General features: G+C 34.4%; 1 protein-coding gene across 2 annotated transcripts in view; it reads right to left on the reverse strand.

The window, feature by feature from the left end:
• The window catches only part of Tmprss15 (transmembrane serine protease 15), a 115044-nt gene that overhangs the window by 37982 nt on the left and 61136 nt on the right, over positions 1-15926 (reverse strand). For both annotated transcript variants that reach the window (XM_036204173.1, XM_036204172.1), the window contains 3 exons: positions 13395-13484; positions 10253-10378; positions 8624-8764 (listed from right to left, as the gene is read on the reverse strand). In XM_036204173.1, the coding sequence (XP_036060066.1) occupies positions 8624-8764; positions 10253-10378; positions 13395-13484 (357 nt within the window). The remainder of the gene's footprint in view (positions 1-8623; positions 8765-10252; positions 10379-13394; positions 13485-15926) is intronic.

Here is a 15926-nt window from a genome sequence, read left to right on the forward strand (position 1 = left end):
ATAGTTTATATGCCTTGCCAGACCAGACATTATTGTAGATCTCAGGATGCATTTGTAATTACCAAAGGTTATAGTCCTTGAAATGAATGATTTTAACTAGGAATCTAGTTTGTAGACTCAAATCTGAGAACAGTGTTAAATATTGCTACATTTTTTAAGGAGGGATTTTTAAATTAGTTCTTCAAAGATTTCATACAATATGTTTGATTGTATTCATGAACCTTTCTATCTTTGATATACTCCCTGCCCTTCCCACCCAACCTGATGTCCTTTCTTTTTTGTATCCTTCAAGACCAATTTGTACACACAAATCTTTTTGAGACTCAGTTTTCTTGTTTGTTGAGTGGGGATTAGTTCCACATATTATGAGAATAAATAAATAATATGCTTGGTTTACCAATATACTAACTGTATACTAACTGTTCAATAGATGGAATTAACAGTAAAAATAGGAACATTATTAAAAATCCTATTTAGAAAACTGCTGGCAGAATCTGTAAACTTGGAAAAGAAGCTGCCACTGACTTAAGATCTATCCTTCTTCATACCTTAGTCAGAGAAGCTTATGTTTTATTAGGAAGTGGATATTGCAGCCTCATAACTGGTCAAAGTGTTAAGAATGTGACTGGAAGTGTTCATCCTTAAATATCACTAAAGCCTCAAGAAACATCACAAACAGGGGTGTAAAGAATGTGAGAGATGGGAGTGCAGAAAGATCCCATGAAGTGCTATCTTCTTGAGTAACACGGCTGAAGCAGGTACAAGCTCATAGTGTCTGTGATCATTTGCACACAATCTACATAAGAACAAGCGAGTCAACACTTTAGCATGGATGGTGGAGTTATTCGTGAGCCATTATCCTTGGATGGAAGACTCATTTATGAGCCACTATTCTTACCTAGGGTTCTATTGAAGGTTGATGGCTGTGAAAGAGAGGGGAGCCATTTTTCTTTGGGTATGTGGTTCCTAGAAGATTACCCACAATCCAGTGGATGCCCCCCCCACTCATGTGCATATGGGTAGTCTTAATCAGACTGAGATTAAGGATTGAAACTGGATGAATAGCTGTAATTGCTGCAAAGGCTGAGAACCTGAGTTTGAGCCCAGGAACTCACTTGATGGAAGAAGAGAATTGGCTCCCCAAAATCGTTCTCTGCCTTTGGCATTGGTGCCATTATACAGACGTCCACACATACACACTTGCATAACTAACCAAGCAAACATAAAATAAAAAAACAAATAAAAAAGCAAGGAGCTGGAATGCTGGAAGGGGGAGTCAGAGCAGCGAAAGCGTGGGTATAATAAAAAATACATTATATACATATATGAGTCTCAAAATTAAATCATTTAAAAATATCTTTCTTCCTTTCTCTCTCCTTTTATTTTTTTGTTTTTGTTTTTTATGTGTTGGTGTGTTCTAACATTGATCTCTGAAACATCTCTCTATTAACTTAATATTCTTGTTCTCTGTTCTGCTTCCAAATAACAAGATGAACAGGGAAATTGTCTAATCATTTTCACTTGGTAGCAGAAAACAGTAATTGGAGCTATTTATCTATTTTAGGCTTTGAAACATTCTATATTTTAACCAAAATCTAATTTACCTTAATATAGATATTTTTAGGAAGTCATGGCTGGCTGTTTCTGCAAATTTTTGTATCAGGAGAAAAGTAGGTTATATATCTCAAAACCTAATATTATTAGGGAGGTTCTAGCAAATGTAATTATCAATTTATTTCACAAACACATATTTTTAAACAGATTACTGAGATGACAAATGGCCCCAAATGATTAAATTTTCTACAAGGAAGCATAAGTATCTTACTGGAAAGATTTCTCTTTCTTCTAGATGTTATCATTTCTTAAGCTTTCTTTCAGAATATAGGAAAACTTCAAAATAGATGCACCCACATAAATATACACCCTATAACAATATATATGTTAGCATATATTATTTTTATAAGGTAACAGCAATAATCTCAGACCCATAAATCAAATATTTTAATATATTCCATAATGTCAATCATTACTGGTTACTGTTAAATTACATATTATATTTTCCATAGCTATTATAATCATTATGTCAAATTAAGTTACAATGACAGTACTTATTTATGGAGACATTTATTGATAAATGTTGCCTTTATTATTGTAATCAAGTTATATTCAGCTGGAAAGCCACGTGTTAGTTAGTTAAAATCAGTATAAAATTTTGAGTAAAACTATATGCCCTGACCCTGTCTGAAACTTAGAATTTACTGTCTTTCTGTAATCAAAACTGTTAGGATTATACCTGTAAGCCCAAAAAGATAGCTAGTTCATAAGGTAAAATAAATTGAATGAAGAAATATCAGAATGTAGAAAAATGGTATATTGTTGTTGAAATGAATAGAAATTATAAAATTTGAGGAGAGGTATGAACAAGCTATTTAACAACTTTTTATATATATAATCTTGATTTTGATTTTTGGAACATAACATTTCAGGTCATTAGGAATTCTTTAATACCATAATTTACTCTTTCTGGAGTCTGAAATCTTATTTCTGATAATTTTATGCCCATAGTGAGAGAGAGACAAAGTAATGATTACTCAGAATTGAATTTCCCCATCTTCTTTTTATGATGTCTCTATAGCCCTGCTTCGTTTAGTTAACCATATGCTTGGTGTTTTTTTTTTTTTTTTTAAACTAAATTGGTTTCTAAGGCACACATCACAGAAGCTGAGGAGGACTCTACGGTCCTGAATGTAACAAGCTGCCATTTGTGAGCTGGCTGGGATGCTCTACTGAATTCCACATGAAAACTATGAGAATCAGAAATAAGCAACGGGAACACATTCGTAAGAGACTTAATATAATAAATATCTACTGTGGATACTCAAGTTCAACATGAGTGGAAATGATTAAAAGAGGATAAATAAAACAAAATATGCCTCATGATTATATTTCAATTGAAAACTTTAAAGTATTCCTTTAATACCAAAGAAGACAAGTGAAGTTTTTAAATACTGGAAACAATTTTTAACATAATTTTGCGCAATGTTTCTGAAATGATTGCCAAAGCAGAACACCAATATAAAGGGGCATGTGTACCTAATCTAATATTCATTACGGGCTTGATTATCTTCTATTGCCAAATCTGTTTCTGTAATGGCTTTTCAAGGCTTTTGCTATTTAAAAAAATCTTGATGAAAAAGACTCTGATAAGGACAACTGGGTCACTGAACTTCCCTCCCCAGAAAACTGTCTTCCAGACCTAGGAATGGCAGCTCACAAGTGAGTACATTGATCATGTAGTGATGTTCTGCAGGAGATTCCTCTAGCATCACTAAAAAAGTCCATTCTCTTCAAAACAAGATGCTCATGACCAAAATCATTACAAAATTTGTGGTGATATTATTTGTGGTATATTTCAAAATATTTGGTACTCTATTTTTCAAGAGTAAAACCATATAAAATCAATATCCAGGGGTTGAGGATTTAGCTCACTGGTAGAGCACTTGCCTAGCAAGTGCGAGGCCCTCGGTTCGGCCCTCAACTCTGACAAAAAAAATCCAATAATTTTGATGAAGCGATATATTTGTTCTCACCTTTCATAATCTATACTATTTCCATTTCTTTCATATCTTACCATTTGTGATATTAAAATAGGAATGTAAAGACCTGTGACTTGTACAATTTTGTTTTGGGGTACTTTCAGTTTCAAATATGTGTCAGTGCTCTACAATAATTTCAGTTGCTTAGATTGCAAAAAATTCACTCTCCTACTGATTGATATATAGATTTGAAAAAACTTTTTTGGTTGGTTTCATTATTTATTTCCATTTTTTTAAAAGCACGTAAAAGTTTCTTTTCATGACAAAACTCTTGAAAACATGTTGAGATGTCTATTCTTCAGTCAGGATAAGCATCTCTGTGTGTTAGCTATTTTCTTGTTCCATTGCCTGATATTCTGAACATCTGCACATGTAACTGTCCTGCATTAAATACAGATGATGTACTATCTTCCTTAGCATGCAGAAAGTGACTCAGTCATAAAATACAGACAAGACTGATATTGTTCCCTTCTCATTTTGCAGGATTTCTTTAAACCTAAAATGTTTTTTCTAAGTTTTCATCATTAAAATTGATTTAACCACAAACGCCCTAGAAGATATATATTATCTTTGTAAATATTATTTCTCTTGAATATTATTCCTCTTAAAACTCAAAATGTTAAGTAGGAAAGGCTATGATAGCGATACTTGCAAATTATTTTTATTTTATAAAACACAACAAGACATCAGGATTTTTCAATTAATTTTCATCACTCCCAAAAAGTGTGTTGTTTTTCTCCATATGCTTTTTTTTCCTGAATTTTCATGTAGTTTGCTCTGTTCTTCTGAGTTTTTATATGTGTGTTGTCTTCCATGCTCATTACTGACTATCATTCTTTCCTAGTGTTTATTATTTTGCACTTTATTATACTTTCCAGCTAGAACATTACTATGAATATTTTGGAATCAGATACCAGAAAATTACATGGCTTGTATTGTGTTTATGTGTATATGTGTGTATACAGCAAGTTCTCTCATTGGCCTAGAGCTTAGTTGACTGGGGTAGGCTGGCTGCCCAGGCAGCCCCAGAGATCTACCTACTTCTGCTTCCTAGCCCTAGAATTACAAGTGTGCCCCACCACATCCATCTTTTCCACTTGGGTACCTGAAATAGACATGTCTTCATGATTGTAAAACTGGCACTTTATGAATTAAAAATAAAATGAAAAACCTCCCCAGCCCCAATGCAAGCCATCAGCAAAGACTCCAGTCACAATGGAAAGAAAGTCAGGGTATGGTAGAATTTCACTGGAAACTGCTCTGGCCAAAGAGAATGCATGTTTTCAGAAGACTTTTCAGAAGAGGGGACATTGGGTTGTGATGTCACTTGCAAAACAGGTGACAAGCAAGTACTAGTCTATTAGGAACCAGCAATTATGTTAGAATTAAAAGATCAAAATCAAAACTTTATGTGAAAAGTAATAGTGCAAATATTTTTAATTTTTTGCTACTACTCAGTGTTTTGGTCCTATGAAGAATTATTTCCTACTCATAGGACATAATTTAATTTTCTTAAAACATCAAGCACATATTTAGCTTTTAATCTAATGTTACACATCCAAAGTATATTTTTTTCTTAAAAGTACTAAATGCTTGCTACTAACATATGTTCATTACATTTCATACTGTGCATGTCATTAAAAAATTAAGCTTAAGCCAAATCAAATATTGATTTAAGTTACAATAGAAAAATAATGGATTTTCCCAAAATGGAAATAAAAACCTGAAGCAGTAGACAAACTATTGCAAATATACAGTTATCATATTTTAATCAGTAATAACAAAATTAGCAAGGAGTAGGACTACTGTAAACTAAATTTAAAATGCCATGTTCCAAATGATCTTGATTAATAATTGCAAAGCAATGATTCAATTTTTAGCTAAAATTTGAATACACATATACATGCATTATAACAAATATGTTTATTTTTATTTTCAAGTTATTTTACATATTTCTTTATTCATATTTAATAAGATTGACATTTTTCCCCTTTCACATGAATTCTAATTTCATTTTCTACATAAATCATATCTTAAGATCAATTCTAATTTCTCAGAAACTTACTCTATCCTTGTCCCCTTGACCCCACTCCCTCTGCTTTCATAAAAAAACAAACAAACAAACAAACAAACAAACAAACAAAAACCCAAATCTCATGTGGTCCAGGATGGTCTGGAACTCAGTATGCTGCACAAGACTTTTAAAATTTGGATCCTCGTGTGTTCCTTGGGTTCTTTTCCTTCTCTTTGTTTTGTCCTGTTCCAATGTGTAGTTTTTGTTTCGTCTTGTGATACTTCATTTTATTTTATTTTTATCCCTCAAAAGCCCAGAGGTGAGGCTAGGGGGAGTGAAAACGTTTTCTTTCTTTCTTTCTTTTTTTTTTTTTCAAGACATGGTTTCTCTGTGTAGCTTTGCACCTTTCCTGGAACTTGCTCTGTAGATGAGGTTGGCCTCGAACTCACAGAGATCTGCCTGGCTCTGCCTCCCGAATGCTGGGATTAAAGGCGTGTGCCACTACCACCCAGCATGGAAACATTTTCATCCCTCAAATGGAGCAGGTTCATTTACCTCACATCAATGGACATAATGTGTTCTCTTTCTCTTTGCCCCTCAATCTCAGGGATTGAAAAGTTTTATCTCTAGCTAGAGATTCATCCTTGGAAGGGTCTGGAAATTTTAGGTGATGGAACTTGGCTGAAGGAAGTAGTGAACTGGTGTTTATTTTGTTTTAGGGGTGTAAGGACTCTCTCTCTCTCTCTCTCTCTCTCTCTCTCTCTCTCTCTCTCTCTCTCCTCTCTCTCTCCTTATTCCCCTCTCTCTTTCTGCTTTTCTATCATAAATTAGAAATTAGGTAAGCCTCTACCACACACTTATACTACCATCATGTTCTTCCTTTTTATGGGCTCAGAATCTAAGGGCCAAGGACTGTCTGAAGTCTCTGAAACCTGGAAACAAAGCAAATCCTTCCTCTTTTAAATTGACTTCTCCAGTATCTGACTACATTGATGGATAGCTGACTCATGTGGACAGATAGCTTTTCTCTGGGGTGGGGAACTCATTCCCTAGATTTATTCCATCTAGATACTTTACAGCATTAAAAAATCTGTATGTATGTTCATATGAAAACAAACATTTCTGTTTATGGACAATGCTTAGGCCAGCCAGTAAGCTGCACTCTTCCACAGCCTCGGCATCAGATCCTGCCTCCAGCATCCCTTCCTAAATTCTCTGTATGATGAACTACGAACCTTAAGGGGTAATAACCCATTTCCTCTCCAAAAGGAAAAATAGTGGAAAAAAAGAAAAATAATTTCTGATCCTCTTTCTTCTACCTGGGCTACAGACAGTTATCACACCATGCCAAAATTATGTTTTATATATATATATATATATATATATATATATATATATATATATATACACAAACATGCATACATAATATACATACATATTATATATATATACATATAACAACAAGGTATACATACACACATTTTATATATATATATATATATATATATATATATATATATATTTGCTAATCTGAGTAATTGCTTATTTTGTTTGATTCATATCAGCATTTCTAAGTCAAAAGCAGCTGCCTCTAAATCAGATGGGAGATTAGCTGATTGGGTTTGCAGCCAACCCTTCCTAAGTAGCTTTCATAATTAATATTGTGGCTTATTGTTGGGGCTAGAGAATGGCCATAAAGCTGAAAGCAAGACACATCCTGGGACAGGGTCAAAGTTTCAGGCCAGCTGTGAGTGGTAGAGAAAGAGATATAAGCATCATTTAACCATATAACAGGATTTAGCCTAAGATAATAATCCAGAAGAGAGAAGTCATGCAAACCTCATTTTCTCTAGGAATTCATATCTATAAATGAAAATTTGTATCAGGAAAGATGCACTGAGCTGAGGGTCGGCAAAAAGAAAGCCAGAGCCTGTGTGGAACTGTAACAAATCATTCAAAGATTTTAAAATATCATACACATGATAGTAAAGACATATTTTATATATCTCTAACCAAACCTGTCTGTCTTTGTCTGTATCTGCTCTCTCTCTCTCTTTTCTCTCTCTCTCTCCTTCTCTCTCTCTCTCTCTCTCTCTCTCTTTCTCTCTCTCTTTCCCTCTCCTCTCTCTCTCTCTCTCTCTCTCTCTCTCTCTCTCTCTCTCTCTCTCTCTCTTATCTCTGTATGTGTGTTTGTTACAATGCTTCACTTTTTCCTTCCACTAAAGTTAGGGATTTGATAAAGAACACAATAAGAAAGCTGTGATGCCAACAACATTCAGGGTTAACCTCCTCCGTTGCAAGTTTTTTAAATTGGGGGTCAATGATGGTTAATTTTTAAATTAGGGGTCAATGATGGTTAATTTTTAAATTGGGGGTCACTGGCATCTAGCAATCCAGGAGCTCATCTCCCTCCTCCTCTCTCAATAAGATCTTAGGAACACGAAAATTCTTTCCTTACAGAGCAAGTTCCTTTACTTGAACTTCATGTTAAATTTTAATTTTTGTGAGTAGAAGTCAAGGGTCTTAATAAAGAAGTACTTGATATGCCAAAAATTGTTGTGGATTCCTTCTGTGAAAAAAACCAAGTAACCATTACATATGCAGAAAAGGGATAAACATCTACACTGTGCTGAGAAAGACAAAATATCTCAGAATGCAAACATATTGGTTGTAATTTACTCTTGAAAGGGCTTTTACTTTCTCTTTCTTTCTTTCTTTCTTTCTTTCTTTCTTTCTTTCTTTCTTTCTTCCTTCTTCTTCTTCTTCTTCTTCTTCTTCTTCTTCTTCTTCTTCTTCTTCTTCTTCTTCTTTTTCTACTTCTTCTTCTTCTTCTTCTTCTTTTCTCTCTCTCTCTCTCTCTCTCTCTTTCTTTCTTTCTTTTTTTTTTTTTTTTTTGGTTTTTCGAGTCAGGGTTTCTCTGTGTAGCTTTGGAGCCTGTCCTGGAACTCCAGCAAGGCTTTTACTTTCTTTAGTTTGTTCATGTAGCTATGACAAAGTGTGCATTATTTCTTACCTGGAATCCCCAAGTAATATCCTGTCGTGAAATTCGCTTTGAAGCCCTTTCTTGCCCCACTTATGCTTGTCATGAAAAGTACAGTCATTCTGTTGGTGGTAGAGAACACGTCCTTCATAGGGCCACGGCCTGTGTACACAGCTGCCCATAAGGAAAGAGAGACTGTAAGGTATTTGAATCTCAGAGATACATGAAGAATTTCCCCTCCATCTTCTAGTCGGACTCCATGCAGCATGGCTCACCAAAAGCATGTGCTCATTCTTATAGTTAGATGCAGATTCTTAACTGCTTTGTTCTATTAGAAGCAGAAAAGCAATTCCAGAACAAAACAATTTCTATCTACAAGTTACAGTATAATTTAGATCTCCTTCTGGAATTTGTATTTCTTTTGATTTGTGGGAATAATTAGAAGTAAAATAATAAATTGCTATTTTCCTTGGTCATATAATCAGTGTTTTTTTTTATTAGAAACACAATTTAACCTGAAAAATGAAATAAAAAGCAGGCATTCACAATATGTTTACAAATGCATATACTGATCCAGATGGATGTTCCCTAATTCTTGCCGGTCCCAAAAGGATTTCATTGTTGATTTATTCTCTTTGTGGCTCTGACAATTCATTCCAGAAAGCTGTGTTCTAGAACTTTGTGGGATTTTGCTGATATGTCTGGGGAATCCTCATTATCATTCTGGTTCTGCAGAGGTTGGAGTCTCATGGTGAGTCTTTATTCACTTGTCAGAGTTTTTGTATAATAATGCCCCAATTTAAATAACTCCAGGGCAGATTTTATAATAAGTGATGAATGAGTCACAAGAACAGCTAGATAAAACCTTGTCTGTGGTGAAGAACAGTAGTTCATGCTTCCCAGTTGAACATTTAAGCATCTTCCAAATTAAGTATTTGGCTTATATTACCAAATGATAGCTCTTTCTTAAAAATTAATGGCTAAATAATATAATCTTATGTTTGGCTAATAATTTTCAAATATGCTAATATGCATTTTGTTGTCCAGACACAATTATTTCTTTTGCAAGTTACAAAGTAATAGTCAATAGAAATAGAAAAAAATAAACATTGGTTAACTTTTTATCATTCTCAGCTGTTACAGACAATAATAAGCAAAACAAGGATGTAATAAAAATAAAATTACTTAAATTTTTTATAGGAACAGAATTTGGTATTTTATTGTCAAAGGAAATCTGGTTTAATAATTATCTTTAATCACCTGATGTGTACAGAATTCATAAAAACTACTTAATAGGTGACACATGGCATGTGTGTTTATAGTTAATTATTGCCGACTTTTAAGAACTGTAGTGCAAACATATCAATACTTATTAGCAACATATATTCTAGAAGAGTATAATGTCATCACTGCAAAGATGTTCCATATGAAAACACAACATGCTCTGGGAGCACTTGAGGGAGAAGAAATCATAATCAGAATATATTATATGAAAAGAATCTATTTTTAATAAACTGAGAATCTTCAACATGTTACCCTGCTGTAATGTTTTCATTTTGCCAATTGTAAAGTTCTTATATCTGCTTCCAAGTGCTCGCTCTGTGCACGTGTTCAAGTATCTTGAACTATGCAACTTTCAGAGGGTTCAAATTTCAGTCTTACCTAAGAGCAAGGAGTCAACTTCTCCCCCATCTCTCACTTCAACCACATCTTCGATATTTTCTAAATCAAATTCTTGAAAGTGGAGTTGGATATTTTTTCCCTTTTGTGCATTTAAATTCCATACACCTTGCAGACAACAAACAACAATAATTAGTTTATAGCATACATTTTTGTATTTGTATTAAGTCTTCAAAGTCTTATTTATTTTCATTAATTTGTTTTATGTGGAGCTAGGAAAACTAATATATTGATTTGGACTTAAATATGTGTTGCAACAATTCAATTAAATTTGATATAAACTCACCATAACTAAATTCATTTTATACAAAATAAAATACTTTATTCAAGTTTTTAAATAGACAATTAATGCTATAGAACAAAGTTTAAGAACATGAATAGTTTTTAACACTCTACTTCAATTCACTTAATTTTCTTTCTTATTTTTTGCATTGTGTGTATGGAGAGGGAAGGGGATTAAGCTCTCAGAGTGCACAGAAGACAACTTACTGGGGTGGTTCTCTCCTTCCACCATTGAGGTTTCAAGGATCAAACAAAGGACATAATGCTTATTGGCAAGCATCTTTACCTGGTAACCTGTCTATTCAGCCCCAGTTCACCTAATTTTCCAAGATCAAATAAGCAAACTCTAAAATTTATTTGAAAGTTTCTCTAATTAAAACACATTGCATGCTGTTACTTCTTTTTTTAAAAAGTGTGCTTTGCAGGGCAGTGGTGGCGCACACCTTTATTCCCAGCAATTTAATCCCAGAGCCAGGTGGATCTCTGTGAGTTCGAGGCCAGCCTGGGCTACCAAGTGAGTTCCAGGAAAGGCGCAAAGCTACACACAGAAACCCTGTCTCGAAAAACAAAACAACAAAAAAAGTGTGCTTTAATGAATATTCGTTTTCATGAGTTTCTGAGATGATTCAAAATTCAGAATCTCTTTTGTACTGTTTATTCCTCCAGTTTGAGTATTCTCATTCACACTTAAGGAATCGACACTCATCTATAGAGCATTGGCCTCTTCAAGTATTTGCAATTTACATCATACACTTTGAGAAATATACAGATTTTCAGAAGTATTTATTGTATATGGAACACACACACACACACACACACACACACACACACACACACACACACGGGTTTCTTCTTCGGAAAACTCCTGGTCTTCTCTCCATCTTAAGTAAGGGCAGCACCATGTATAGACTCAACCCTGGCTCTTCATATCTTCTATTGCATGTGCTCACTCTCCATAACCTTTAATCCCGTCTCCTGTGCCCTTCACTCATAGTCAATTCTCAACATTCTTTGTTCTAAAAGAGTGCAAGAAGCTGACAGTTCTGATGTCCTAATTGGAGATGCTGCTGACACTAGCTTCTCACTCTGTTTCTGATCTGTCCAAAATGCAAGTTTTATTCTATTATGCTTTTCATGCAAATTTCTGGAAATTTCCTCTTTTTATTTCTCATAAGAACACTAAAGTCCCATCCCACAGGGAAAAATTTCTTCATATTACCGCTTTAACCAACTACAGTTATTGAGTTTTCCTTAAAGAGCCTAGAAAGTCCTGATTTCTTGGACTAGTCTGTGAAGGACCTCATGTCCCTCTACAATGCCATATTTCACTCTTATTTTAGTGGTATCTTGAACGTTTATCTTTTGACCATTTATCTGAGGGTCTTACCAGACAATAACATTGTTTATTTGATAAGTAAAGTTCTTGGTAAACATTTGATGAATAAAAGAACTACACACAACTAAGGAATGCTGAGAAAAGGAGAAATAGTCTTGGAAAAACACACCAGGGGGTTGTCCAAGACCAAGTGATTAGCCCCGAAAATACACATATATATCAGTATAATGTTACTTCTAGTACATACACACATATATGTTTATATATATACATGTAAAAATAATTCATGAAAAAGAAGCCATGAATTTGACATACTGTAGTTAGGGGTATATTAGAGTATTTGGAAGGAGGAAAGGGAAGGGGGAAATTATGTAATTGTTTATAATCTCAAACATAAAAGCAATAAAACTGCATTGGTTTTTTTCAATGACTTTTAGATATTTAAAAATCTTTATGCAAAAGATATAATTACAAGTTGTCCTCAGCATGAAGTATGTAGTAGGGAAGATAATCTTTGCTTCCACATTCAGATCATGTTAGACAACTGTCTACCTATTCATTTGACCCAGTGACCTCTTTGTGCAGATAGGTTCACATTTTAAAATCCTCTTTTCACTGTTATTGTTATTATGTTCATGGTATTGGCTCAACACTGCGTTTGCGTCCTAACTAGGCACATGGAAAAAAAAAAAAAACATGGCTGTTTCACAGCCCATACCTCCTGAATTATAATCTTGCTAAAAATAGGATGGACAATATGGATTTGTAGTGCAGATTCTACAGTCTTCAGATAACTATCATGCGTTTCTCTATGTAGTTACACTAGCCCAGAGACAGCATTTGTGCAATATTTTGTGGGTTGCTTTCTCTAAATTTTAATATTTCATCAGCCTTCAATCAGCTCCCTCATCAGTATTAGGAGTCTAATCACATTACTGTGGTTGTATTCTTATGAATCTCGTATGTGTTTTCTAATGGTGAAGGTATTACGTTGGCTGTTTTCTCCTGTTGCATTGGCTTTGTTCTGTGAAACTTCAAGCTTTCTGCACACACTCCAGGGATTACATGCATGAGCTAGGAAACTGGTGAGAGAAATATCTGGAGCAAGGTGACTGCATCAAGGGCATTACTTTTATGTTTTTATTCTGGAATTACAATAGTAAAAAAGTGCTGTAAAGAATAATTGTGAGAATGGACTGAAAGTGTGCATAGTGAACACCATTACTTTGCCTTCGCTTAAAAAGTTAGCAATGAAAAGTTGGCCATAAATCTGAAAGAAATCAGGGAAGGGTTTATGGGAGGGTTTGGATGGGGGAAAGCAATGTGGAGGGGATAATGTAATTATAACTACTCTCAAAAATGAAAAATAATTAAGGAAGTATTTTATAGGTGGACATGTTACTGCGTTCATTTTGACAAATACATAATCTGCTTCACTATGTTAAGGAGAGGCATAAGTTTGTTAAGTCCCTTTTTACTTGGTAACCTGGGAAAGAAAAGACTCACAGAAAGCTTGATTAGGGTAGATATCTGGAAAGTTTGGAGAACTGAATGTTGTATTTGGCTCCCATAATTCAAAAGGTCCCCCGCAGTCAGCTGTAATGGATGAGGAAAGAGGCGTTAGCAACCCCATATCTATTCCACAGATGCCCTACTAGATGCCAGGCATTGTAAAAATACATTTCCCAGAACACTAATTTTGACAGAGGCATTTTACAAGCTGAATAAGTTGTTAGGGAAACATGTTAGTACATTGGTGTCTTTACTAGAAAAGATCTAAAAACCTTTATATTCTTCTTTGCAAGTTTCAAGGGATGATAATAGTGTTTAGGATTGCCCATATTTATTTGACCAGTGGAAATATTTTGCAAAACACAAGAGATAAAATCATACCTGCAGAAAAACATGGATATTTATAATAGAGCAAATCCCATCCCTGCCACTATCCAAGAAGGACCAGTACTGGTGTGTCACTGTCTAGCAACACAGACGTCCCTATTATTTATTCTTAAGTTATTAGGCATAAGTGTTGCTAAATACTGAAGCGTGTGGTAGTCAGGAAAGTGAGTGACACTTTCTCTTCCTGTTTATAATTCTTCTGAGGGAAAACACGTTAGCGCACACCTACAATCTAAGATCTTAGAACATGGAAGCAGGAGGCTTTGAACTTCAAGACCTTCCTATGCTACATGAAAACCTATACACAACACCCCCCCCCACACACACACCAAGAAAAAAAGACAAATAAAATAAATTTTAGTTTTGTTTTCTGGTTAGATCTGTTACTCAACATTTTTTAATAATTGGGATTCCCAGGGCTTAACTAAATTTTGTTATAAAACAAGAGCCTACATCTTATTATGTATGTTAACATTCTAATACACTGAGTGCATTTTCTTTTCTTTTTATTTATTAGAAACAAATCTAAGTTTAAGAATTCATTGACTTTTAGGGACACTGATTATGATATTTGTTACCATTGTTACATTTAAAAATGATGTCCCAAATTTAAGTAGCCTGATTTAACTGTATAGTGTATTTTCCTTTTATACTTTTTTTATACTCAATAAATTTGAAATGAGATTGAAAGAGGGATAATTACAAGTATATCCATGCAGAGCCTTCAATCATTCCTTCTTTCTAATAATAGTTTTCCATACATATCATCAGCCTTCTTCAGCAAAACCACTTGAAATTCTTGTGAATGTGTGCACATGCATGTATGTTTGTATATGTGAGATTTTGTGTGTACGTGTGTGAGTATGAGTATGTTTGTATCTGTTTGCATATGTACTTGAATATGTGGATACATGTGTTTGTGTACCAATGTGATTTTGTCCATGTGTTTGTATTTGTGTGGTTTCTATTCATAAGCACGTGTTCCATATGTGTGCACTTATGAGTGTGTGTACACAAGTGTAGCTCTGTATGTTTTTGTGTGAATGTGTCTTTGCATATGTGTGTGTTCATATGAATAGTTTTAGTGTAAACTTGTGTGCATTTGTGCATAGCATATTTGTATGTGTGCATGTTAGAGTATATATGTGTTTGTGATTGTATATTTGTGTTAGTGGGTATGTAGTTTTTGTGCAATTGGTTTGAGTTTAAATGTCTACATTGTATATTCATGAGTGTGAATGTGTGTACTTGTTTATATCATGGGTATATGTGTACTCATAAGTGAACTTGCATATGTGTGTTTGTGTATGTGTTTATATATGTGTGTCCATATTTGCATATGCATCACTGTGTTTCAGTTTTTACATGTGTATATGCACATGTAAGTGTACATGCAAGTGTATGTACTGGTGTATGTGTACATGTGTTTGTGTGTTAATGAAAGTGTACTTCTAAATGTGTTTCTATGTGTCTGCATGTGTATATGTGTGTATGTATGTCTCTGTGAATATGTGTGTTTTTGTGTATTGCCAGGTATGTTGTGTGTGTATATTCTGAGTATTGATGTATAAGGGTATGTATATGTTCGTGTGTGTGCCTATCTGTGTTTGAGAATGTGTGTGCATGTTTGTGTCTATGAGTACATGGTGGCTGTACATGTATACATGTGGCTGTGTGGGTAAATTTGTGCATGTATATGTGTCTGTGTGCAGATGTATATGTGAATATACATGCTTTGGTGTTTGTTTTTAATACATGAATGTGTGTTTTATGGGTGTGTTCATGTGCATGTGTATGTGTTGTGTGCATGTCTGTATGTTTTACGTATGGCTGATTGTGTACAAGTGTGTTTTCATGTGCACATTGCTATTTTCCCCATTTTCTCTTTAGAGAGGTGGGAAATTTCTAAATCAAACACTGCTAATATCACATAGCTGATGTCTTGAGAACAGTTTGAATTTTCCCATAACTGAAAACTTAACCGCGAATGTAAGCAAGATGAATAGGTGGGATTTTAGTAAACTCACAGCCAGAACCAAAGTGATGTCAGCTCTCACTGTTAAGCCTAACTAGGCAGATAGTTTACTCAGCATTTATTCTATAACCAAAAACCTCAGGCAGGTCGCTCCCTAAGGCACT

This window comes from Onychomys torridus, chromosome 12, assembly GCF_903995425.1.
Source record: "Onychomys torridus chromosome 12, mOncTor1.1, whole genome shotgun sequence".
In the NCBI taxonomy this organism is placed as follows: Eukaryota; Metazoa; Chordata; class Mammalia; order Rodentia; family Cricetidae; genus Onychomys; species Onychomys torridus.